Raw genomic sequence first — 25,451 nt, forward strand, 5'->3', positions numbered from 1 at the left:
CAGTGATTTTCGGAATTGGGTTGCACTGACTGAGGGAAATGGGACGCAGTGACTGAGTGAAATGGGATGCAGTGAATGAGGAAAGGAGATGCTGTGACTATGGGAAATGGGTTGGAGTGACTGAGGGTAATGGGATACAGTGACTGAGGGAAAGGAGATGCAGTGAATGTGGGAAATGGGATGCAGTGACTGAGGGAAGTGGTCTGCTCTGACTGAGGGAAATGTGATTCAGTGACTGAGGGAAATGTGATACAGTGACTGAGTGAAATGTGATGCAGTAACTGATTGAAATGTGATGCATTGACTGAGGGAAATGCGATGCAGTGACTGAGGGAAATGGGAGGGAGAGACTGAAATGGGATGCAGTGACTGAGGGAAATGGGAGTGAGTGACTGACTGAAATGGGAGGCAGTGACTGACGGAAATGGGAGGCAGTGACTGAGTGAAGTGGGAGGCAGTGACTGAGTGAAGTGGGAGGCATTGACTGAGTGAAGTGGGATGCCGTGACTGAGGGAAATGGGATGCCGTGACAGAGGGAAATGGGATGCCGTGACAGAGGGAAATGGGATGCCGTGACTGAGTGAAATGGGATGCAGTGACTGAGGGTCATGGGATGCAGTGAGTGAGGGTCATGGGATGCAGTGACTGTGGGGAATAGGGTGCGGTGACTGAGCGAAAGGAGATGCAGGGACTGTGGGAAATGTGTTGCAGTGAATGTGGGAAATGGGATGCAGTGACTGAGTGAAATGGGATGCAGTGACTGAGTGTAATGGGATGCCGTGACTGAGGAAAGGAGATCCAGTGACTATGGGAAATGGAATGCAGTGACTGAGTGAAATGGGGTGCAGAGACTGAAAGACATGTGATGCACTGACTGCGTGAAATGTGATGTAGTGACTGAGAGAAATGGGAGGGAGTCACTGAAATGGGATGCAGTGACTGAGTGAAATGATATGCAGTGACTGAGTGAATTGGGATGCAGTGACTGAGTGAATTGGGATGCAGTGACTGAGTGAAATGGGATGCAGAGACTGAGTGAAATGTGATGCAGTGACTGAGTGAAATGGGATTCGGTAACTGTAGGAAATGGGATGCGGTGTCTGTGTGGAATAGGGTGCGGTGACTGAGGTTCCTGGGATGCACTGTCTCAGTTGAATAGGATTCAATGTCTCTGTTAAATAAGATGTCGTGACTGAGTCAAATGGGATGCTGTGACTGAGTGAAATGGGATGCAATGACTGAGTGAAAATGGATGCATTGGCTGAGTGAAATGGGATGCATTGGCTGAGTGAAATGTGATGCAGTGACTGAGGGTAATGGGATGCAGTGACTGAAATGAGAGGGAGTGACTGAGTGAAATGGGAGGGAGTGACTGAGTGAAATGGGAGGGAGTGACTGAGTGAAATGGGAGGGAGTGACTGAGTGAAATGGGAGGGAGTGACTGAGTGAAATGGGATGCCGTGACTGAGTGAAATGGGATGCCGTGACTGAGTGAAATGGGATGCGGTGACTGAGGGGAATAGGGTGCGGTGACTGAGGGAAATGGATGCACTGTCTCAGTTGAATAGGATTCACTGTCTCCGTTAAATAGCATGTAGTGACTGAGTCAAATGGAATGCTGTGACTGAGGGTGATGGGATGCACCGTCTCAGTTCAATGAGATTCACTGTCTCAGTTAAATGAGATGCAATGACTGAGTGAATATGATGAAGTGGCTCAGTGAAATGGGATGCAGTGACTGTGTGAAATGGGATGCAGTGGCTGAGTGAAATGGGATGCAGTGGCTGAGTGAAATGGGATGCAGTGGCTGAGTGAAATGGGATGCAGTGGCTGAGTGAAATGGGATGCAGTGGCTGAGTGAAATGGGATGCAGTGACTGAGGGAAATGAGATGCATTGACTGAGGGAAATGAGATGTATTGACTGAGGGAAATGAGATGCAGTAACTGAGGGAAAGGAGATGCAGTGACTGTGGGAAATGGTTTGCAGTGACTGCGTGAAATGGGTTGCAGTGACTGCGTGAAATGGGATGGAGTGACTGAGGGTAATGTGATGCAGTGACTGAGTTCAATGCGATGCAGTTCATGGCGGAAGGAGATGCAGTGACTATGGGAAATGCATGCAGTGACTGAGTGAAATGGGATGCAGTGACTGAGTGAAATGGGATGCAGTGACTGAGTGAAATGGGATGCAGTGACTGAGTGAAATGGGATGCAGTGACTGAGTGAAATGGGATGCCGTGACTGAGTGAAATGGGATGTGGTGACTGAGGGAAAGGAGATGCAGTGAATGTGGGAAATGGGATGCCGTGACTTAGGGAAATGGGATGCAGTGACTTACTGAAATGGGAGGGAGTGACTGAACGAAGTGGGAGGCAGTGACTGAGTGAAATGGGAGGCAGTGACTGAGTGAAATGGGAGGCAGTGACTGAGTGAAATGGGATGCAGTGACTGAGTGAAATGGGGTGCAGTGACTGAGTGAAATGGGGTGCAGTGACTGAGTGAAATGGGAGGCAGTGACTGAGTGAAATGGGAGGCAGTGACCGAGTAAAATAGGATGCAGTGACTGACTGAAATTGGAGGTCGTGACTGACTGAAATTGGAGGTCGTGACTGACTGAAATTGGAGGTCGTGACTGACAGAAATGGGACAGAGTGACTGAGTGAATTGGGAGGCAGTGACTGAGTGAAGTGGGTGGCTGTGACTGCGTGAAGTGGGAGGCTGTGACTGAGTGAAAAGTGATGCAGTGACTGAGTGAAAAGTGATGCAGTGACTGAGTGAAAAGTGATGCAGTGACTGAGTGAAATGGGATGCCGTGACTGAGTGAAATGGGATGCTGTGACTGAGGGAAATGGGATACAGTGACTGAGGGTCATGGGATGCAGTGACTGAGTGGAATGTGATGCAGTGACTGAGGGAAGGGAGATGCAGTGACAGTGCGAAATGGGTTTCAGTGACTGAGGGAAATGGGATGCAGTGACTGACTGAAATGGGATGCTCTGACTGAGGGAAAGGAGTTGCAGTGAATGTGGGAAATGGGATGCAGTGACTGAGTGAAATGGGATGCAGTGACTGAGTGAAATGGGATGCAGTGACTGAGTGAAATGAGCTGCAGTGAATGAGTGAAATGGGATGCAGTGGCTGTGCGAAATGGGATGCAGTGGCTGTGTGAAATGGGATGCAGTGACTGAGGGAAAGGAGATGCAGTGTCTGTTTGAAATGGGATCCTGTGACTGCAGTTCATGGGATGCAGTGACAGGGTAATGGGATGCAGTGACTGAGGGTAATGGGATGCAATGACTGAGTGAAATGGATGCACTGTCTGAGTTAAATGGGATTCACTGTGTCCGTTAAATGGGATGCAGTGACTGAGTGAAATGGGATGCAGTGACTGAGGGCAATGGGATGCAGTGACTGAGGGCAATGGGATGCAGTGGCTTTGTGAACTGAGATGCAGTGACCGCGGGAAAGGAGATGCAGTGTCTGTTTGAAATGGGCTGCAGTGACTGAGGGCAATGGGATGCAGTGACTGAGGGCAATGGGATGCAGTGACTGAGGGCAATGGGATGCAGTGACTGAGGGCAATGGGATGCAGTGACTGTGGGAAATGGGATGCAGTGACTGTGGGAAATGGGATGCAGTGACTGTGGGAAATGGGATATAGTGACTGTGGGAAATGGGTGCAGTGACTGTGGGAAATGGGTGCAGTGACTGAGGGTAATGTGATACAGTGACTGAGGGTAACGCGATGCAGTGACTGTGGGTAATGGGATGCAGTGAATGAGGGATAGGAGATGCAGTGAATGAGGGATAGGAGATGCAGTGACTGTGGGAAATGGGATGCAGTGACTGAGGGCAATGGGATGCAGTGACTGAGGGAAATGGGATGCGGTGACTGAGCGAAATGGCATGCGGTGACTGAGGGGAATGGAATACGGTGACTGTGGGAAATAGGGTGCGGTGACTGAGGGAAATGGATGCACTCTCTCAGTTGAATAGGATTCACTGTCTCCATGAAATAGGATGCAGTGGCTGAGTGAAATGGGATGCAGTGGCTGAGTGAAATGGGATGCAGTGGCTGAGTGAAATGGGATGCAGTGGCTGAGTGAAATGGGATACAGTGACAGAGGGAAATGGGATGCAGTGAGTGAGGGTAATGGCATACACTGACTGAGTGAACTGGGACGCAGTGACTGAGGGAAATGCAATGCAGTGACTGAGGAGAGGACTCAGTGACTGAGGCAAATAGGACGCAGTGACTGAGTGAAATGGGGTGCAGTGACTGAGTGTAGTGGTATGCAGTGACTGAGGGTAATGTGAGGCAGCGACTGAGTGAAATGGGCTGCAGTAACTGAGGGAAAGGAGATGCAGTGACTGTGGGAAATGTGTTGCAGTGATTTTCGGAATTGGGTTGCACTGACTGAGGGAAATGGGACGCAGTGACTGAGTGAAATGGGATGCAGTGAATGAGGAAAGGAGATGCTGTGACTATGGGAAATGGGTTGGAGTGACTGAGGGTAATGGGATACAGTGACTGAGGGAAAGGAGATGCAGTGAATGTGGGAAATGGGATGCAGTGACTGAGGGAAGTGGTCTGCTCTGACTGAGGGAAATGTGATTCAGTGACTGAGGGAAATGTGATACAGTGACTGAGTGAAATGTGATGCAGTAACTGATTGAAATGTGATGCATTGACTGAGGGAAATGCGATGCAGTGACTGAGGGAAATGGGAGGGAGAGACTGAAATGGGATGCAGTGACTGAGGGAAATGGGAGTGAGTGACTGACTGAAATGGGAGGCAGTGACTGACTGAAATGGGAGGCAGTGACTGAGTGAAGTGGGAGGCAGTGACTGAGTGAAGTGGGAGGCAGTGACTGAGTGAAGTGGGATGCCGTGACTGAGGGAAATGGGATGCCGTGACAGAGGGAAATGGGATGCCGTGACAGAGGGAAATGGGATGCCGTGACTGAGTGAAATGGGATGCAGTGACTGAGGGTCATGGGATGCAGTGAGTGAGGGTCATGGGATGCAGTGACTGTGGGGAATAGGGTGCGGTGACTGAGCGAAAGGAGATGCAGGGACTGTGGGAAATGTGTTGCAGTGAATGTGGGAAATGGGATGCAGTGACTGAGTGAAATGGGATGCAGTGACTGAGTGTAATGGGATGCCGTGACTGAGGAAAGGAGATCCAGTGACTATGGGAAATGGAATGCAGTGACTGAGTGAAATGGGGTGCAGAGACTGAAAGACATGTGATGCACTGACTGCGTGAAATGTGATGTAGTGACTGAGAGAAATGGGAGGGAGTCACTGAAATGGGATGCAGTGACTGAGTGAAATGATATGCAGTGACTGAGTGAATTGGGATGCAGTGACTGAGTGAATTGGGATGCAGTGACTGAGTGAAATGGGATGCAGAGACTGAGTGAAATGTGATGCAGTGACTGAGTGAAATGGGATTCGGTAACTGTAGGAAATGGGATGCGGTGTCTGTGTGGAATAGGGTGCGGTGACTGAGGTTCCTGGGATGCACTGTCTCAGTTGAATAGGATTCAATGTCTCTGTTAAATAAGATGTCGTGACTGAGTCAAATGGGATGCTGTGACTGAGTGAAATGGGATGCAATGACTGAGTGAAAATGGATGCATTGGCTGAGTGAAATGGGATGCATTGGCTGAGTGAAATGTGATGCAGTGACTGAGGGTAATGGGATGCAGTGACTGAAATGAGAGGGAGTGACTGAGTGAAATGGGAGGGAGTGACTGAGTGAAATGGGAGGGAGTGACTGAGTGAAATGGGATGCCGTGACTGAGTGAAATGGGATGCCGTGACTGAGTGAAATGGGATGCGGTGACTGAGGGGAATAGGGTGCGGTGACTGAGGGAAATGGATGCACTGTCTCAGTTGAATAGGATTCACTGTCTCCGTTAAATAGCATGTAGTGACTGAGTCAAATGGAATGCTGTGACTGAGGGTGATGGGATGCACCGTCTCAGTTCAATGAGATTCACTGTCTCAGTTAAATGAGATGCAATGACTGAGTGAATATGATGAAGTGGCTCAGTGAAATGGGATGCAGTGACTGTGTGAAATGGGATGCAGTGGCTGAGTGAAATGGGATGCAGTGGCTGAGTGAAATGGGATGCAGTGGCTGAGTGAAATGGGATGCAGTGGCTGAGTGAAATGGGATGCAGTGGCTGAGTGAAATGGGATGCAGTGACTGAGGGAAATGAGATGCATTGACTGAGGGAAATGAGATGTATTGACTGAGGGAAATGAGATGCAGTAACTGAGGGAAAGGAGATGCAGTGACTGTGGGAAATGGTTTGCAGTGACTGCGTGAAATGGGTTGCAGTGACTGCGTGAAATGGGATGGAGTGACTGAGGGTAATGTGATGCAGTGACTGAGTTCAATGCGATGCAGTTCATGGCGGAAGGAGATGCAGTGACTATGGGAAATGCATGCAGTGACTGAGTGAAATGGGATGCAGTGACTGAGTGAAATGGGATGCAGTGACTGAGTGAAATGGGATGCCGTGACTGAGTGAAATGGGATGTGGTGACTGAGGGAAAGGAGATGCAGTGAATGTGGGAAATGGGATGCCGTGACTTAGGGAAATGGGATGCAGTGACTTACTGAAATGGGAGGGAGTGACTGAACGAAGTGGGAGGCAGTGACTGAGTGAAATGGGAGGCAGTGACTGAGTGAAATGGGAGGCAGTGACTGAGTGAAATGGGATGCAGTGACTGAGTGAAATGGGGTGCAGTGACTGAGTGAAATGGGGTGCAGTGACTGAGTGAAATGGGAGGCAGTGACTGAGTGAAATGGGAGGCAGTGACCGAGTAAAATAGGATGCAGTGACTGACTGAAATTGGAGGTCGTGACTGACTGAAATTGGAGGTCGTGACTGACTGAAATTGGAGGTCGTGACTGACAGAAATGGGACAGAGTGACTGAGTGAATTGGGAGGCAGTGACTGAGTGAAGTGGGTGGCTGTGACTGCGTGAAGTGGGAGGCTGTGACTGAGTGAAAAGTGATGCAGTGACTGAGTGAAAAGTGATGCAGTGACTGAGTGAAATGGGATGCAGTGACTGATGGTAATGGGATGCAGTGACTGAGTGAAATGGGATGCAGTGACTGAGTGAAATGGGATGCAGTGACTGAGGGAAATGGTACACGGTGACTGAGGGAAATGGTACACGGTGACTGAGGGAAATGGTACACGGTGACTGAGGGAAATAGGATGCGATGACTGAGGGAAATGGAATGCGGTGACTGTGTGGAATGGGGTGCGGTGACTGACTAAAATGGGAGTGACTGACTGAAATGGGAGTCAGTGACTGAGTGAAGTGGGAGTCAGTGACTGAGTGAAGTGGGAGTCAGTGACTGAGTGAAGTGGGAGTCAGTGACTGAGTGAAGTGGGAGTCAGTGACTGAGTGATGTGGGAGTCAGTGACTGAGTGAAGGGGGAGTCAGTGACTGAGTGAAGGGGGAGTCAGTGACTGAGTGAAGGGGGAGTCAGTGACTGAGTGAAGGGGGTGTCAGTGACTGAGTGAAACGGGATGCAGTGACTGAGGGTAATGGGATGAAGTCACTGAGTGAAATGGGATGCAGTCACTGAGTGAAATGGGAAGCTGTGACTGATGGAAATTGGATGCTGTGAGTGAGGGCCATGGGATGCGGTGACTGACGGAAATGGGATGCGGTGTCTGAGTGAAGTGGGATGCGGCGACTGAGGGGAATGGAATGCGGTGACTGTGGGGAATAGGGTGCGGTGACTGAGGGAAATGGATGCACTGTATCAGTTGAATAGGATTCACTGTCTCCGTTAAATAGGATGTCGTGACTGAGTCAAATGGGATGCTGTGACTGCGTGAAATGGGATGCAATGACTGAGTGAATATGACGGAGTGGCTGATTGAAATGGGATGCATTGGCTGATTGAAATGGGATGCAGTGACTGAGGGTAATGGGATGCAGTGACCGAGTGAAATGTGATGCAGTGACTGTGGGAAATGGGATGCAGTGACTGAGGGAAATGGGATGCAGTGACTGAAATGGGAGGGAGTGACTGAGTGAAATGGGAGGGAGTGACTGAGTGAAATGGGAGGGAGTGACTGAGTGAAATGGGATGCAGTGACTGAGTGACGTAGGAGGCAGTGACTGAGTCAAATGGGATGCAGTGACTGAGTGAAATGGGATGCAGTGACTGAGTGAAATGGGATGCAGTGACTGAGTGAAATGGGATGCAGTGACTGATGGAAAGGGGATGCAGTGACTGAGGGTAATGGGATGCAGTGACTGAGGGTAATGGGATCCAGTGACTGAGGGTAATGGGATGAAGTGACTGAGGGCAATGGGATGCAGTGAGTGAGGGTCATGGGAAGCGGTGACTGAGGGAAATGGTATGCGGTGACTGTGGGGAATAGGGTGCAGTGACTAAGGGAAATGGATGCACTGTCTCATTTGAATGGGATTCACTGTCTCAGTTAAATGGGTTGCAGTGACTGCGTGAAATGGGTTGCAGTGACTGCGTGAAATGGGTTGCAGTGACTGCGTGAAATAGGATGCAGTGACTGACTGAAATGGGATGCAGTGACTGACTGAAATGGGATGCAGTGACTGAGTGAAATGAGATGCTGTGCCTGAGGGAAAGGAGATGCAGTGACTGTGTGAAATGCGATGCAGTGACTGTGTGAAATGCGATGCAGTGACTGTGTGAAATGCGATGCAGTGACTGTGTGAAATGCGATACAGTGACTGAGTGAAATGAGATGCAGTGACTGAGGGAAATGAGATGCGGTGACTGCGTGAAATGAGATGTGGTGACTGCGTGAAATGAGATGTGGTGACTGCGTGAAATGAGATGTGGTGACTGCGTGAAATGTGATGCAGTGACTGCGTGAAATGGGATGCAGTGACTGCGTGAAATGGGATGCAGTGACTGAGGGAAATGGGATGCAGTGACTGAGGGAAATGGGATGCAGTGACTGAATGAAATGGGATGCAGTGACAGATTGGAATGCGATGCAGTGACAGATTGGAATGCGATGCAATCACTAAATGTAATGCCATGCAGTGACTGAGTGAATTTGGATGCAGTGACTGAGTGAAATGGGATGCAGTGACTGAGGGAAATGGGATGCTGTGACTGAGGGAAAGGAGATGCAGTGACTGAGGGAAATGGGATGCAGTGAGTTAGGGAAATGCGATGCAATGACTGATTGGAATGCGATGCAGTGACTGATTGGAATGCGATGCAGTGTCTGAGTGAAATGCGATACAGTGACTGAGTGAAATGCGATGCAGTGACTGATGGAAATGGGGTGCCTTGACTGTGTGAAATGTTGTGCAGTGACTGTGGGAAAGGAGATGTAGTAACTCGGGGAATGGAGATGCAGTGACAGAGTGAAATGGGATGCAGTGATTGAGTGAAATGGGCTGCAGTGACTGATGGAAATTGAGTGCAGTAACTGAGGGAAATGAGATGCCGTGACTGAGGGAAATGAGATGCAGTGACTGAGGGAAAGGAAACGCAGTGACTGCGTGAAATGAGATGCAGTGACTGCGTGAAATGAGATGTGGTGACTGCGTGAAATGAGATGTGGTGACTGCGTGAAATGAGATGCGGTGACTGCGTGAAATGTGATGCAGTGACTGCGTGAAATGGGATGCAGTGACTGCGTGAAATGGGATGCAGTGACTCCGTGAAATGGGATGCAGTGACTGAGGGAAATGGGATGCAGTGACTGAGGGAAATGGGATGCAGTGACTGAATGAAATGGGATGCAGTGACAGATTGGAATGCGATGCAGTGACAGATTGGAATGCGATGCAATCACTAAATGTAATGCCATGCAGTGACTGAGTGAATTTGGATGCAGTGACTGAGTGAAATGGGATGCAGTGACTGAGGGAAATGGGATGCTGTGACTGAGGGAAAGGAGATGCAGTGACTGAGGGAAATGGGATGCAGTGAGTTAGGGAAATGCGATGCAATGACTGATTGGAATGCGATGCAGTGACTGATTGGAATGCGATGCAGTGTCTGAGTGAAATGCAATGCCGTGACTGTGTGAAATGCGATGCAGTGACTGATGGAAATGGGATGCCGTGACTGTGTGAAATGTTATGCAGTGACTGTGGGAAAGGAGATGCAGTAACTCGGGGAATGGAGATGCAGTGACTGTTGGAAATGGGATGCAGTGACTGAGTGAAATGGGATTCAGTGACTGAGTGAAAAGGGAGGCAGTGACTGATGGAAATGGGATGCAGTGACTGAGTGAAATGGGATGCAGTGACTGATGGAAATTGAATGCAGCAACTGATGGAAATTGAATGCAGTGACAGAGTGAAATGGGATGCAGTGACTGATGGAAATGGGATTCACTGACTGAGGGAAATGGGATGCAGTGACTCTGGAAATGGGATGCAGTCCCTGACGGATATTGGATGCAGCGTCCGTGAGAAATGGGATGCAGTGACTGAGTGAAATGGGATGCAGTGACCAAGGGAAATGAAGTGCAGTGACTCGGGGAATGGAGATGCAGTCACTGTGGGAAATGGGATGCAGTGACTGACTGAAATGGGATGCAGTGACTTAGCGAAATGGGATGCAGTGACTCATGGAGTTGGAGTGCAGTGACCACATCAGATTTGGTACTGGGTCATGAGCCCGGCCAGGTGTTAGATTTCAAAGTTGGTGATCACCTTGGTGATAGCGATCAGAATTCTGTTATGTTTACTTTAGTGATGGAAAGGGATAGGTGTACACCACTGGGCAAGAGTTATATCTGTGGAAAGGCAATTACGATGAGATTAGGCAAGATTTAGAGAGCATAGGATGGGGAAGGAAACTGCAGGGGATGGGCCCAGTAGAAATGTGGAGCTTATTCAATGAAAAGCTCCTGTGCTTCCTAGATAAGTATGTACCTGTCAGGCAGGGAGGAAGCTGTAGAGCACGGAAGCCATGGTTTACGAAGGAAGTGGAATCTCTGGTCAAGAGGAGGCAGAAGGCTTCTGTTAGTATAAGATGTGAATGCTCAGTTGGGGTGCTTGAAGGTTACAAGGTAGCCAGGAAAGACCGAAAGAGAGATCTCAGAAGAGCCAGGAGGAGACATGAGAAGTTGTTGGCGGATAGGATCAGGGTAAACCGTAAACTTTTCTGTCGGTATTTAAGGAATACAAGAATGACAAAAGTTAGATTAGGTCCAATTAAGGATAGTAGTGGTAAGTTGTGTGTGGAGTCAGATGAGATAGGGGAAGCGCTAAATGAATATTTTTCAACAGTATTCACTCTAGAAAACAACAATGTTGTCGAGGAGAATACAGAGATACAGGCTACTGGACTAGGTGGGATTGAGGTTCACAAGGAAGAGGTTTTTGAAATCCTACAGAGGGTGAAGATAGCTATGACCCCTGGGCCGGATGGGTTTTATCCTCGGATCCTCGGGGAATCCGGGGAGGAGATTGCCGAGCCTTTGGCATTGATCTTTAACTCATCATTGTCTGCAGGAATAGTGCCCGATGACTGGAGGATAGCAATTGTGGTTCTCCTGTTCAAGAAGGGGAGTAGAGACAACCCTGGTAATTATCGGCCAGTGAGCCTTACCTCAGTTGTTGGTAAAGTGTTGGAAAAGGTTCTGAGGGATAGGATTTACAATCATCTAGAAAAGAATAAATTGATTAGGGACAGTCAGCACAGTTTTGTGAAGGGTAGGTCGTGCCTCACAAACCTTATTGAGTTCTTTGAGAAGGTGATCAAACAGGTAGATGAGAGTAAACCGGTTGATGTGGAGTATATGGATTTCAGCAAGGCGTTCGATAAGGTTCCGCAGAACAGACTATTGTACAAAATGCAGAGGAATGGAATTGTGGGAGATATAGCAGTTTGGATCGGAAATTGGCCTGCTGAAAGAAGACAGAGGGTGGTAGTTGATGGGAAACGTTCATCCTGGAGACCAGTTACTGGTGGTGTACCGCAAGGGTGGGTGTTGGGTCCACTGCTGTTTGTCATTTTTATAAATGACCTGGATGAGGGTGTAGAAGGATGGGTTAGTAAATTTGCAGATGACACTAAGATCGGTGGAGTTGTGGAGAGTGACAAAGGATTGGTTGCAGAGAGACATAGATAAGCTGCAGAGCTGGGCTGAGAGGTGGCAAATGGAGTTTAATGCAGACAAGTGTGAGGTGATGCACATCGGCAGGAGTAACCAGAAGGCAAAGTACAGGGCTCATGGTAAGATTCTTAGGAGTATACATGAGCAGAGAGATCTCGGTGTCCATGAACACAGATCCTTGAAAGTTGCCACCCAGGTTGACAGGGCTGTTAAGAAGGTTTGGTATCCGTCTAAACCTTTCCTCATTGTGTACCTGTCCAAATGTCTTTTAAGTACTGTAATATTATCTGCCTCTACCACGTCTGTTGGCAGCTCATTGCATTCACGCACCACCCTCTGTGTGGGACAAGTTGCCTCTCGGGTCACTTTTAAATCTTTCCCCTTTCACATTTGAACCTCCTCCCTTCTAGCTTTGGACTCCCCGACCTTGGTTATTCCCCTTATCAATGCCCATCATGATTTTTTACACCTCTGGAAAGTCACCCCTTCGTCTCCGATACGCCAGGGAAAAAGTCCGAGCCTATCCACCACTCCTCGTAAACCCTCCAGTCCCGGCAATGACCTTTTGTAATTATTTTTGCACTCTGTATAGTTTAACAGCATTCTTCCTACAGCAGGGTAACCAGAATTCACTGAAGTATTATGACATAGAACATAGAACATTACAGCGCAGTACAGGCCCTTCGGCCCTCGATGTTGCGCCGACCTGTGAATCCAACCTGAAGCCCATCTAACCGACACTATTCCATTACCATCCATATATTTAGCAATGTTCATTTAAATGCCCTTAAACTTGGCAATCTACTCCTGTTGCAGGCAGGGCATTCCGCACCCATACTACTCTCTGAATAAAGAACCTCCCTCTGACATGTGTCCCATATCTATCTCACATCAATTTAAACCTATCTCCACTCGTGCTCGCCATCACCATCGAGGAAAAAGGCTGTCGCTGTCCACCCTATCTAATCCTCTGATTATGTTGTATGTCTCCATTAAGTTGCCTCTTCACCTTCTTCTGACAAAAACAGCCTCAAGTCTCGAAGCTTTTCCTCATAAGACCTTCCTTCCACACCAGACAAGATCCTAACAAACCCCCTCTAAATCCTTCAGATAATGTGGCGATCAGAACTGTACGCAATACTCCAAGCGCGGCTGCACCAGTGTTTTGTACAGCTGCAACATGACCTCATGGCTCCGAAACTCAATCTCTGTACCAATAAAACCTAACACGCCGTACGCCTTTTGAACAAGCCTATTAATCTGCGTGGCAATTTTCAGGGATCTACACACATGGACACCGAGATCTCTCTGCTCATCCACACCACCAAGATTCTGGGCAGCACGGTGGCTCAGTGGTTCGCATTGCAGCCTCGGGCAATCGTCTGTGCGAAGTTTGCACGTTCTCCCCGTGTCTGCTTGCATTTCCTCCGGGTCCTCCGGTAAAGGCGGATCAGGGAGAGGAGGGGAATATGTATCTGGTGGCGGCATCCTGCTGGTGGTGGTGGAAATGGTGCCTGATGTTTGTATGGATGTGGGCATGTGGGTTGATAGGTAAGATCAAGTGGAAGCTTATTGCTGTCTTGGGAGGGAAGAGAAAAGGTGAGGGCAAAAGTGCGGGAGCTGGGTTGGACACAGTTGAGGGCCTTGTTGACCGCGGAGCCGGGGAATCCTCAGTTGAGGAAGAAGGTGGACATTTTGCAGGCTCCCTTGTTGATGTTGGCCTCATGAGAACATATTCGATGGAGATGGAGGAAGTGAGTGAAGAGGTTGGAGTCTTTACAGAAAGTGGGGCGTGAGGATATATAGACCAGGTAACTGTAAGAGTCAGAGAGTTTGTAATGGATATTAGTGCGAAGCCTACCCCCAGGAATGGAAGCAGAAATGTTGAGGAAGGGAAGGGTGGAGTCAGAGAGCAGGTGAAAGTGAGGGCAGGACGGAAATTGGAGGCGAAGTTGATGAAGTTTTCCAATTTCAGACAAGAGAGAGAAGCAGCCGGATGATATCATTGATGTATCGGAGAAAGTGTTGTGGGTGGGAATGTTCCACGTACCCCGTGAAGAGCCAGGTATAACTCGGGCCCATGCAGGTGCTCCTCTTACCCGAAGAAAATGAGAGGAGTTAAACAAGAAGTTGTTGAGGGTGAGGATGAGGTCGACCAAGTGGAGGAGGGTGGTGGTGTGAGGGGAATGTTCAGTTCTTTGCTCCAGGTAGAAGAGGACAGCCCGAAGAACCTCCCGGTGGGGAATGGATGTGTAAAGGAATTACATGTTCATGGTAAAGAGGACGCAGCTGGAACCGGCAAACTGATGTTTTTAAACCTGCGTAAGATGTCAGAGTATTTCTGGATGTACGTGGGCAGGGCTTGGACCAGGGGACAGAAGATTGAGTCAAGGTAGGAAGAGATGAGTTCTGTGGGGCAGGAACAGGCTGAAACAATGGGTCTGCCAGGACAGTCTCATTTGTGGATTTTTAGGGGGCGTAGGAGCAACCTGTGGGGAGCTGTGGCCTTTCAGCTTGGAAGCAGAGGGGGAAGATCACCGGACAGACCAAGATCAGTGACTGTAGTAGATACAATGGCCCGGTGCGGTCATGATCCAGGAGAAGTTGGAGGAGGTATCTGAGAGCTGGCGCTCAGCCTCTGCAAGATAGACTTCAGCTCACCAGACCACAGCAGCACCACCTTATCGGCAGGCTTAATAACAAAGTCAGGGTGAGATCGGAGTGCGTGGAGGGCAGTCAGTTGGGCAGGACGTAGGTTGGGTTTGGTGCGGGGAACAGAGAAATTGAGGTGATATCACGTCGACAGTTCTCAATGAACAGATTGAGTGCACCTGCATTCCCACCTTAACAATTCTGCACTGAGGGGGTCTGCACTGAGGGGTGCCATTAACTGTATATTTTTCCGTAATAGTTGATTTCCCAAAGTGGAGCATCTCACATTTAATGGATTAAAATCCACTTGCAGTTTCTGCAACTGATCTGTATCCTTTTATGACGTCTACACTGATCACGATTCTACCAATCATTCTATTGTCTGCAAACTTGCTAACCCATCCATCTATATTTTCACCTCAGTCATTTTGTATAGACCACAAACAGCAGAGGTCCCAGCACAGATCCCTGCGGAACACCAATCGTCCTGGATCTACAGCCTGAAAAGCACCTTTCCACCACTTGCCTCTGTCTTCTCTGGGCAAGCCAGTTGTGAATCCAAGCATCCAAGCCACCATGGACTCGGTGCATCTTAATTTTCTGGATGATCCTACCATGAGGCACCTTGTTGAAAGTATTGCTGAAATCCATGAAAACAATATCCACTGCTCTACCTTCATTGATCACATTCGTCACCTCCTCAAAAAATTCAGTCAAGTTAGGAAGACATGACCTGCCCTGCACAAAACCATGCTGACTGTCCCTAATTAGGCCATGCTGTTCCAAATACAGATAAATACAATCCCTAAGAATTCTCTCCAATAGCTTCCCAATGAACGATGAGAAACTCGCGAGTCGAGAGTTTCCTGGATTGACCCTATTTCCCTTCTTGAACAGAAGAAGAACATTTAGCAACTTGCTAATCCTCCAGTACCCCTCCAGTGGCTACCAAGGATACAAAGATATTGCTGACTGCCCCGACAATCTCCTCTCTCACCTCGCTCAAAAACCTTGAGTAGATACCATTGGGTCCTGAGGACTTATCCACCTTAATGCTCTTTCTTGATTTCAAAATGCTGTTATCATAATCGCATGCTCCACACAAATCCCACTATCCTCCATACCCTTCGCCTGAGTGAATAGTGATGCACAGTACTCATTTCGGATCTTGCCCACATCCTCTGCTTCCAAACACAAGTTCTCTCCTTTATCCTGAATGGTCGTACATTCTTGCTATTTATCCCCTTGTTTTAGATGTATGCACAGAATGCCTTGGGATTTCCTTCAACCCTCCTTGCCAAGGTCATTTCATAGCCTTTCTTTTTCTGCTTTCTTTATGTCGGCCCTGTTCGATTTTAGCTTCGTAAACCTGACATATTTTTGTTTTTCCCTTTTGACGAACTTCACAACCTCCCCAATTATCCAAGGGTCTTTTACCTTGCCATCCTTGTCCTTCCTCCTTCCTGATCCTAAACTCATAAGCAGGCCTTTAAACAATTCCCATATGGCAAATGTGACAGCTCCTCCCAATTAACACTCCCCAGCTCCTACCTAAAACTGATATAATTTACTCTTCCCCCAAGGTCCTGACTTGTCCTTCTTCATAGCAATCTTAAAATTGAAGGAGTTGTGATCACTATTTCCAAAATGCTTTCCCACCCTTCTCACCAGTTACCTGACCAGGACAAAGTCCAGTATGGCCCATCTTCTATCCACATACTGTGTCAAGAAACTCTCTTGGATAGTCTTAACAAATTCAGCCTCATTTAAACTCTTGTTGTAAGGGAGTCCCAGTCAATACCGGGGAGGTGAAATTCACTGACTGTGACAACTCTGAGTTATTGCATCGTTTCAAAAGCTGCCTACATATTTGTTCCTCAGTGTGTCAGTGGCTACAGGGGAGCAGGCTATTAGTTTAATCTGATCAGAGTGATTGTGTCTATCTTATTTTTCAATGCTACCTCTATTGCCTCAGTGGGCAAGCCCTCCAGAATGTCCTTTCGAGGTGCAGATGTAACATTTCCCACAGGTTCGGAGTGCACCTCCTTCTTTTACCTTCCCCTCTATCTTGTCTAAAGCAATGAAACCCTGGAACATTGAGCAGCCAGTCCTGTCTCTGTCTCAACCAAGCCTCTGTAATGGCCTCAACATCAGAGTCCCATGTACTGATCCAGGCTCTAAGCTCATCTGCCTTACCTATAATACTCCTTGCACTGAAATAAACATATTTCATCTTGTTCATGCCATCATGTTCATGTACCTGTCTCTGGCTGCCATACTTTTCTGATTTATTGGTCCTAGCATGTACCTGCCATCAATTCATCTACTTGCTGACCTGCTGCTCTGGTTCCCAGCTGCCTGCCAGTCTTTAAATCCTCCCAAGTAGCACTAGCAAACCTCCCTGTTGAGGGTATTTGTTCCCGTTCAGTTTAGGTGCAACCCATCCCTCTTACACAGGTCACCCCTTGCCCAAGAAGCGGTCGCAATTATCCATGAACCTGAAAGCCTGCCCCCAGTACCAGCTCCTTAACCAATGCATTCATCTCACCTATCTTTCTCTGACTTAACTCACTAACATGTGGCACTCGTGGCAACCCATAAATTATTACCCTCTAGGTCCTGCCTTTCAGCCTCTTTGCCAACTCCTTGTACACAGTCCGCAGGATCACATCCCTCTTTCTACCTACGTCATTGGTACCAATGTGCACAATGGCCTCTGGCTGCTCACCCTCCCCGTTAAGAATTTGTTGCAACCACTCAGAGATTTCTTTGACCTTGGCACCAGGGAGGCAACACACAGCCCTGGTATCTCAAATGTGGCTACAGAAACTATGCCCCCAACGAATGAGTCTCCAACCACGATCACTCACTTGGATTTACCTGACCCTGTCCCACAGCAGGGCGGTTTGTACAACGGACCTGGCTACTGCTGATTATATAACCGTTCCGGTTTAGTTTTAGATCAGTGTTAACCTTGATGAAGTGGATAGCCAAGCACCTCAGTGGTCTACAGTACAGGAGAAATAAATTCTTAAGCTCACGGATTCTGTGAGAGTCAAAGACAAGCACTGAATTTTTCTAACCTCATTTCCAACACCTGGCCCATCGCCCTGCATGGCTTGGATAACACTTGCACATTTAAACCAAATGTAAGGATGATGGTAAGGACATGGAATTTTGTGATATGGTCATATTCTCTCTTGTTGGAGCTGATTGCTGCTTCGCACTTGTGTGGTGCAAATGTTACTTATCCTTTGTCAGGCCAAGCCTGATAATTGTCCAAGTCTCACTGTATTTTCTCATCGTTGACTTCACTGTTGGAAAAGTCATGAATTCTGCTGGACACCTGGACAATATTCAATGAACATTCATGTCTCCACTTTGGTTCAAGTGAAGACATGACTTCAACCAGTGCAGGTATCCAGTGAATGCCACTGACTCAACCTCCTATTCCTCTGCTGAACACCACATTCAATCAGAAGTTGCCAGGGTGGAAATGACAGATTGCAGTTTCCTTCCTTTTCAAGCTCAGGATCTCTGATCATATTTGTGGTAAATCCTGAATGAGGTTGCGAGAAGTGTGGCATGACGAAAAGTAAACTGAGCCTCAGTGTGCAACTGTTTGACAGCACTGTCATCCAGATGTTGCATTACTTTGCTGATGATTGAGAATACATTGAGGTCATAATTGGTCAGGACAATTTGTCTGCCGATTGCGTGATAGGTCATCTTTCTCTGAAATGTGAGTGTCGCAAGTGTTTAAAAATGTACTGGAAAACATTTACTGTTGGTGTGCTGACCTTGGGGCACATTGTTCCAATACAGTTTGTGGGATGCTGCCAGGTGCTATGGCATTTGCAGTATCCAGAACATTCAGTCTTGTCATTGCGTGAAATAATTTGAATTGCGTGTAAGTTAAGATCTGTGATGCCTCCTCAGGATGAGCGCAAGAAGATCATCCAGACTGATGCTATGAATGGTTTCATCTGCTCCTTCACCTTTTGTTCGTAACATCTTGTAATAATGGCTAGCACGAGGGGTCATAGTTTTAAGCTGTTTGGAGGAAAGTATAGAGGGGATGTCAGAGGCAGGTTCTTTACGCAGAGAGTTGTGGGAGCATGGAATGCATTGCCAGCAGCTGTTGTGGAAGCAAGGTCATTGGGGTCATTTAAGAGACTGCTGGACATGTATATGGTCACAGAAATTTGAGGGTGCATACATGAGGATCAATGGTCGGCACAACATTGTGGGCTGAAGGGCCTGTTCTGTGCTGTACTGTTCTATGTTCTATGTTCTATAACTGCCATGTAGCCTGATGAGAAACTAAAGCTCATCTTGATTCATTTGCATTCGAAGGTGCCTATTTTTCCCAAACAAAAGGACCCATCACTGAGCGGGAAGTATGGAGAATGTTCTCGATATCAGTGGTGAGACAATGCTGGATCTTGACCAGCAAAACCATTGTTGTGTTGTTGAAATGCAAACAAAAATCTATATGATGTAAACTTTATTCTCAGCTAATCCCTTTCTCAAATGACAGATTGTGATGTCGGTTCCTGGAAAGCCTCCATTGTTGGAGGACGAGAAGCCGTATCCAATTGAAGCAGCACAGGCTTTTGCGATGACTGTGGAAACCACTGCTTATGCCTTGCTTCAAGCGTTGTCAAGGAATGATACTGACTATGCAACACCGATTGCGAGGTGGCTAACGATGCAACAGAACTATGGTGGTGGGTTTCACTCGACGCAGGTAAATGCTTGAGATCACAACTACAGGCATTCAGATATTTCCATTGATCATGTTACTAACTGGTGGTTGTTGCAGTTTGCAATCAAACTGGACACTGCATTTTCATCTGCACGTTTGGTGCATTGGCACAAATTCCAGCTCTTCAATGGTGTTAATCCTTGGTTAAATTCTTACATGCACTTTGTCTGTGCATCAGTTTTCCTTTTGGCATTGTCCTTGAAAAGTACCTGTTTCTGCAAACCTTCACTTACTTGTCATAGGATCATTGAGGGACAGCATAATAGAGTGCTATGGCAATGGAACAGACCCTTCAGCAAATTGTATGTGCCCTCACAAGATGCAAGTCCCGAACTATTCTCATCACATTTCCCAGCACTCGACCCAGAGCCTTGTATGCCTTGGTATCGCAAATGACCAATCAAAGACTTGTTAAGTGTTATCATGGTTTCTGCCTCTACCATCCACACAGTCGGTGCGTTCCACATTCTCACCACAGTTTGGGTGCAAAAACAAGTCAGTTTCCTCGAGAGATAGTAGGAACTTGCCAATTCTGGAGAATCTGAGAGAACAAGGAGTAGAACTGGATGAACACAGCGGGCCGAGCAGCATCAGAGAAGCAAGAAAGCTGACGTTTCGGGTCGAGACCCTTCTTCAAAAATGGGGGAGGAGAAGGGGATTCTGAAAAAAACAGGGAGAAGTGGGGAGGCAGATAGAAGATTGGTAAAGGAGAAGTTAGGTGAATTGTCCTGTGCTGTCCACTTACTGTCCCCTGCTCCAGAATCATAGAATAAGAGAATTCTCCAGAATTAGACCATAAGGCCGTGAGACATAGGAGTGGAGGTAAGGCCATTCGGCCCATCAAGTCCACTCCGCCATTTAAATCATGGCTGATGGGCATTTCAACACCACTTCCCTGCACTCTCCGTGTAGCCCTTGATTCCTTTTGAGATCAAGAATTTGTCGATCTCTGCCTTGAAGGCGTCCAACATCCCGGCCTCCACTGCACTCTGCGGCAATGAATTCCACAAGCCCACCACTTTCTGCCTGAAGAAATGTCGTCTGATTTCAGTTTTAAATTGACCCCCTCGAATTTTAAGGCTGTGCCCACGGGTCCTCGTCTCCCCTCCTAACGGAAACAACCTCCTAGCGTCCACCTCTTCTAAACCATACATTATCTTGTAAGTTTTTATTAGTTCTCCCCTCAACCTTCTAAACCGTAGTGAGTACAATCCCAGGATCCTTAGCCATTCATCATAGGTTAAGCCTACCATTCCAGGGATCATCCGTGTGAATTGGACAAGCACTTCATTCCATTGTGTCTGTAACCACTGAAGCCACACTAAGTTCACATTCGGCTCATGTTTTAGCAATAGGCCCGTTGCCTTGAATGTTATTTCATTTTAAGTGCTGTACCAACCCTTTTTCTTTAATGTGAAAAGATTATCCACCACCTCAACGCAAGTCCCAGACAATGAATTCCAAACCCCCAGCACCTTCTGGGTGTCTTTTCTTTCCTGAAATTCCTTCTGAGCTTTTTAGCTTAAATGTATGTATCTCTTCCCCCTGGCCCCCCGACCTCCCACCCCATGAATGGTCGTTTTGCTTCCCTCGCCTAGACCCATTAGAATGCAGACCATTTTTTCAGGACCTTCTTCAACCTTCTCTCTTTGGAAGAAAACAAGCCAACCTTATCCAGATAAAACAGTGATGCTGCCTGGCCTGCAGTGTTCCTCCAACTCCACGCTGTGTTATCTCAGACTCCAGCATTGACAGTTCTTGTTATCTCAAACTTATCCAGACTCTCCATCGAGTTAAAATGCTTCACCCCCTCAGAACATCCTGATGAATGTCCTCCACACATGCTCAAATGCAATCACCTCTTTTGTATAATGAAGAGACCATTAGAACATCGAACAGTACAGCGCAGTACAGGCCGTTCGGCCCTCGATGTTGTGCCGACCCGTCGTGCCGATCTGAAGCCCATCTAACCTACGCTATTCCATGTACGTCCATATGCTTATCCAATGACGACTTAAATGTACCGAAAGTTGGCGAATCTACTACCGTTGCAGGCAAAGCGTTCCATTCCCTGACTACTCTGAGTAAAGAAACCACCTCTGACATCTGTCCTATATCTTTCACCCCTCAATTTAAAGCTATTCTTTCACCCTTCAATTTAAAGCGAGAGCAGAACTGCACTCAGTCCTTCAGCTGGGGCCTAACCAAACTCCTGCACAGCTCTTCAGCCATTTGCTTTCCTAACTGTCCCTTTAAGCTGCCATGCCATGTTCAGCAATCTGTGCACAAGCACCCCAAGATCACACCATTGCTCTGACCTTCCTGGTGTCCTGGCATCCATTGAAAGATTCCTTGCCATGTTAGTTCTTCCAAATTGCATTACCATGCACTTAGCAGTGTTAACACTCCATCTACCACTGACCTGCCCATTTGACCAATGTATAACTTTGGATTGAACTTGCTGTATTTTCCTGGACCCCACGAGCTTTTACCTTCTTTGCCAGGCTCCCATGTGAGACCCTGTCCAAGTCTTTGCTGAAATCTGTTTTCACTGCATCAATTCCCATCTACACACTCCGTCACCTCTTTGAAAGGATCATCTAGGTTTGTGAGGCATGACCTCCCTCTGACAAAGCTATGCTGACCGTTGCTGATCAAACCCCGCTTCTTTCCAAGGAAATTAAGCCTGCCGTTCAGAATATTCTCCAATATTTTCCTATCTACTGATGTGATACTCACCAGACTGTCATACTCTGCTTGATGTTTGTCATGCATTTTGATAAGTGGAACTATGTTACTTGTTCTCCAGGTAATTCTTCTGATTTTAAATTCACCGGATCACCTTACATGTCCCCAGTCTCTGTTAATTCTGCTCAGGAATTGTGTGCCAAAATGCTCCTTCTCACATGTAAAAGGTGATGTGAATTTCTCGTTTAACACCTGACAATTGCTGTCCAGTTCAAACCATACATTTGCCTCTTCATCCCTCATGAGACCTGGTTTTCCCTGGATTTTCTCTTTCGCTCTGAGACACTTGTAGAAGATTTTGAGATTCTCCCTGATCCTAATCCTGGTCACCAGCGTTCTGTTGCCCTCTATTTGTTCTCTTAATTGCTATGACAAGATCCCCCTGCACACTATACATCATCATCATGGTGGTTTCTCGCAGATGTGGATGACATCTCCCACTCTCAGGCTGAATCTACGGGTGGCTGTACAGACCGATGCAGCTACCGTAGGCTCTGTTGCACTTGGGGCAGAAGGCGGTCGTGGGAAGGGGTGAGGGCGTTGTTGATGTAGCTGCATGGCTTCCGCTGCTTCCAAATCAAGCCTCGAGGTGTTGATGCCTTCCCAGGTGCTCCTCAGGCATCGGACCGTCTTCGGCCGGTGATTCTCGGTGTCTGCAGGAATGTTGCACTTCACCGTTGAGGCCTTGAGTTTATCACCGAGTGCTTCCTCTGCACATCTGGGTCTCGCCTACTGTTTTGAAGCTGGGATTAGAACATGCGGGGAGTCTCGTGTCAGTCATACAGATGAAGTGTCCAGCCCATTGTGGCTGATCGAGGATGGTCAGTGCCTCAGTGCTGGGGATGTTGGCCTGGTTGATGTCAGTGTGTCTACAGGGACTCTGTTGATTTATTCCCTTGATAACTGTTATACACCTCCCTTTTCCTTCTTATCTGATCCAAGAACAAAGAAAATTACAGCACAGGAACAGGCCCTTCGGCCCTCGAATCCTACGCCAATCGAGATCCTCTGTCTAAACCTGTCGTCTATTTTGTCAGGGTCTTTGCTCCCTGCCCATCCGTGTACCTGTCCAGGTACATCTTAAAAGACCCTATCGTGTCTGCGTCTTCAAGCTCTGCTGGCAACGCATTCCAGGCACCCACCACCCTCTTCCTAAAGAACTTCCCTTGCATATCTCCTTGAAACTTTCCTCCTCTCGGTTTGAACTCATGACCCCTTGTAATTGAGTCAATAACTCTGGGGGAAAAAGCTTCTTGCTATCCACCTTGTCTGTATCCCTCATGATTTTGTAGCCCTCAATCAGGTTCCCCCCTCAATCTCCGTCTTTCTCATGAAAATAATCCTAATCTACTCAACCTCTCTTCATAGCTAGCACCCTCCATACCAGGCAACATCCTGGTTAACCTCCTCTGCACCCTCTCCAAAGCATCCACATTCTTTTGGTAATGAGGCGGCCAGAACTGGACGGAGTACTCCAAGTGTGGCCGAACCAAAGTCTTATACAACTGCAAAATGACCTGCCAACACTTGTACTCGATACCCCGTCCGATGAAGGAAAGCACACCATATGCCTTCTTAACCACTCTGTTGACCTGCATTGCCAACTTCATGGAACAATGGACCTTAACACCCAGATCTCCCTGAACATCAATTTTCAGGGAGAGGGGGAAGGCAGATTGAAGATGGACAGAGGGGAAGATAGGTGCAGAGGAGACAGACGAGCAATAAGGAAGGAGAGGATCAAATATGAAGGAAGGCTAGCTAGTCATATTAGAAATCACAGTGAAAACTTCTTTCAATACATAAGAAACAAACATGAGGCAAAAGTAGACACTGGGCCGCTCCAAATTGATGCTGGAAGGCTGGTGATGGGAGATAAGGAAGTAGCTGAAGGACTTAATAAGTACTTTGTGTCAGTCTTCACAGTGGAAGACATGAGTAGTATGCCAACAATTAGGGAGAGTCAGGGGGCAAAGTTGAGTATGGTAGGCATTACAAAAGAGAAAGTGCTAGAAAAGCTAAAAGGTCTAAAAATTGCTAAATCTCCTGGCCCCGATGGGCTACATTGTAGAGTTCTGAGGAAGGTGGCTGAGGAAATAGCAGAGGCTTTGGATGTGATCTTTCAAAAGTCCCAGATGATTAGAAAATTGCTGTTGTAACCCCCTTGTTTAAGAAAGGATTAGGGCAAAAGATGGAAAATTACAGGCCGATTAACCTGACCTCGGTAGTTGATAAAATTCTTGAATCGTTGTCAAGGATGAGATTTTGAAATTCCTGGAAGTGCAGGGTCAGATTAGAACAAGTCAGCATGGATGTAGTAAGGGGAGGTCGTGCCTGCCAAACCTGTTAGAATTCTTTGAAGAGGTAACAAGTATGTTAGACCGGGGAAACCCAGTAAATGTTGTTTATCTAGACTTCCAAAAGGCCTTTCATAAGTGTCTCACGGAAGGCTGCTGAGCAAGGTGAGGGCCCATGGTGTTTGAGATGAGCTACTGGCTTGGATTGAGGATTGGCTGTCTGATAGAAGGCAGAGAGTTGGGATAAAAGGCTGTTTTTCGGAATGGCAACCGGTGACGATTGGTGTCGCAGGTTTCGGTGTCGGGGCCGCAGCTGTTCACCTTACGTATTGATGATCTGGATGAAGGGACCGGGGTCATTCTGGCGAAGTTTTCCGATGATACGAAGATAGGTGGACAGGCAGGTAGTACTGAGGAGGTGGAGAGGCGGCAGAAAGAGTTAGACAGTTTAGGAGAGTGGTCCAGGAAATGGCTGATGAAATGCAATGTGAGTAAATGTGGGGTTTTGCACTTTGGTAAGAAGAATACAGGCGTGGACTATTTTCTAAATGGTGAGAAAATTCGTAAAGCTCAAGTACAAAGGAATCTAGAAGTGTTGGTCCAGGATTCTCTAAAGGTTAACTTGCAGGTAGAGTCCGTAATTAAGAAAGTGAATGTAATGTTGTCCTTTATCGCAAGAGGGTTGGAATATAAAAGCAGCGATGTGCTTCTGAGGCTTTATAAAGCTCTAGTTAAGCTCCATTTAGAATACCGTGTCCAATTTTGAGCCGCGCACCTCAGAAAGGACATACTAGCCCTGGAGCGTGTCCAGCGGAGATTCACACGGAATATCCCTGAAGTGGTAGGTTGGACATACGATGAACGGCTA

General features: G+C 47.5%; 1 protein-coding gene across 2 annotated transcripts in view; it reads left to right on the forward strand.

The window, feature by feature from the left end:
* LOC132209457 (uncharacterized) overlaps window positions 1-25,451 on the forward strand; it is a 445,383-nt gene that overhangs the window by 363,602 nt on the left and 56,330 nt on the right. The window contains exon 3 of one of the 2 annotated variants that reach the window (XM_059644509.1): window positions 19,311-19,520. The exons of the other annotated variant lie outside the window; for it this stretch is intronic. Within the exon in view, the coding sequence (XP_059500492.1) occupies window positions 19,311-19,520 (210 nt within the window). The remainder of the gene's footprint in view (window positions 1-19,310; window positions 19,521-25,451) is intronic. 2 annotated transcript variants of the gene reach the window in all.

The sequence above is a fragment of the Stegostoma tigrinum genome, unplaced genomic scaffold (assembly GCF_030684315.1).
Source record: "Stegostoma tigrinum isolate sSteTig4 unplaced genomic scaffold, sSteTig4.hap1 scaffold_96, whole genome shotgun sequence".
In the NCBI taxonomy this organism is placed as follows: Eukaryota; Metazoa; Chordata; class Chondrichthyes; order Orectolobiformes; family Stegostomatidae; genus Stegostoma; species Stegostoma tigrinum.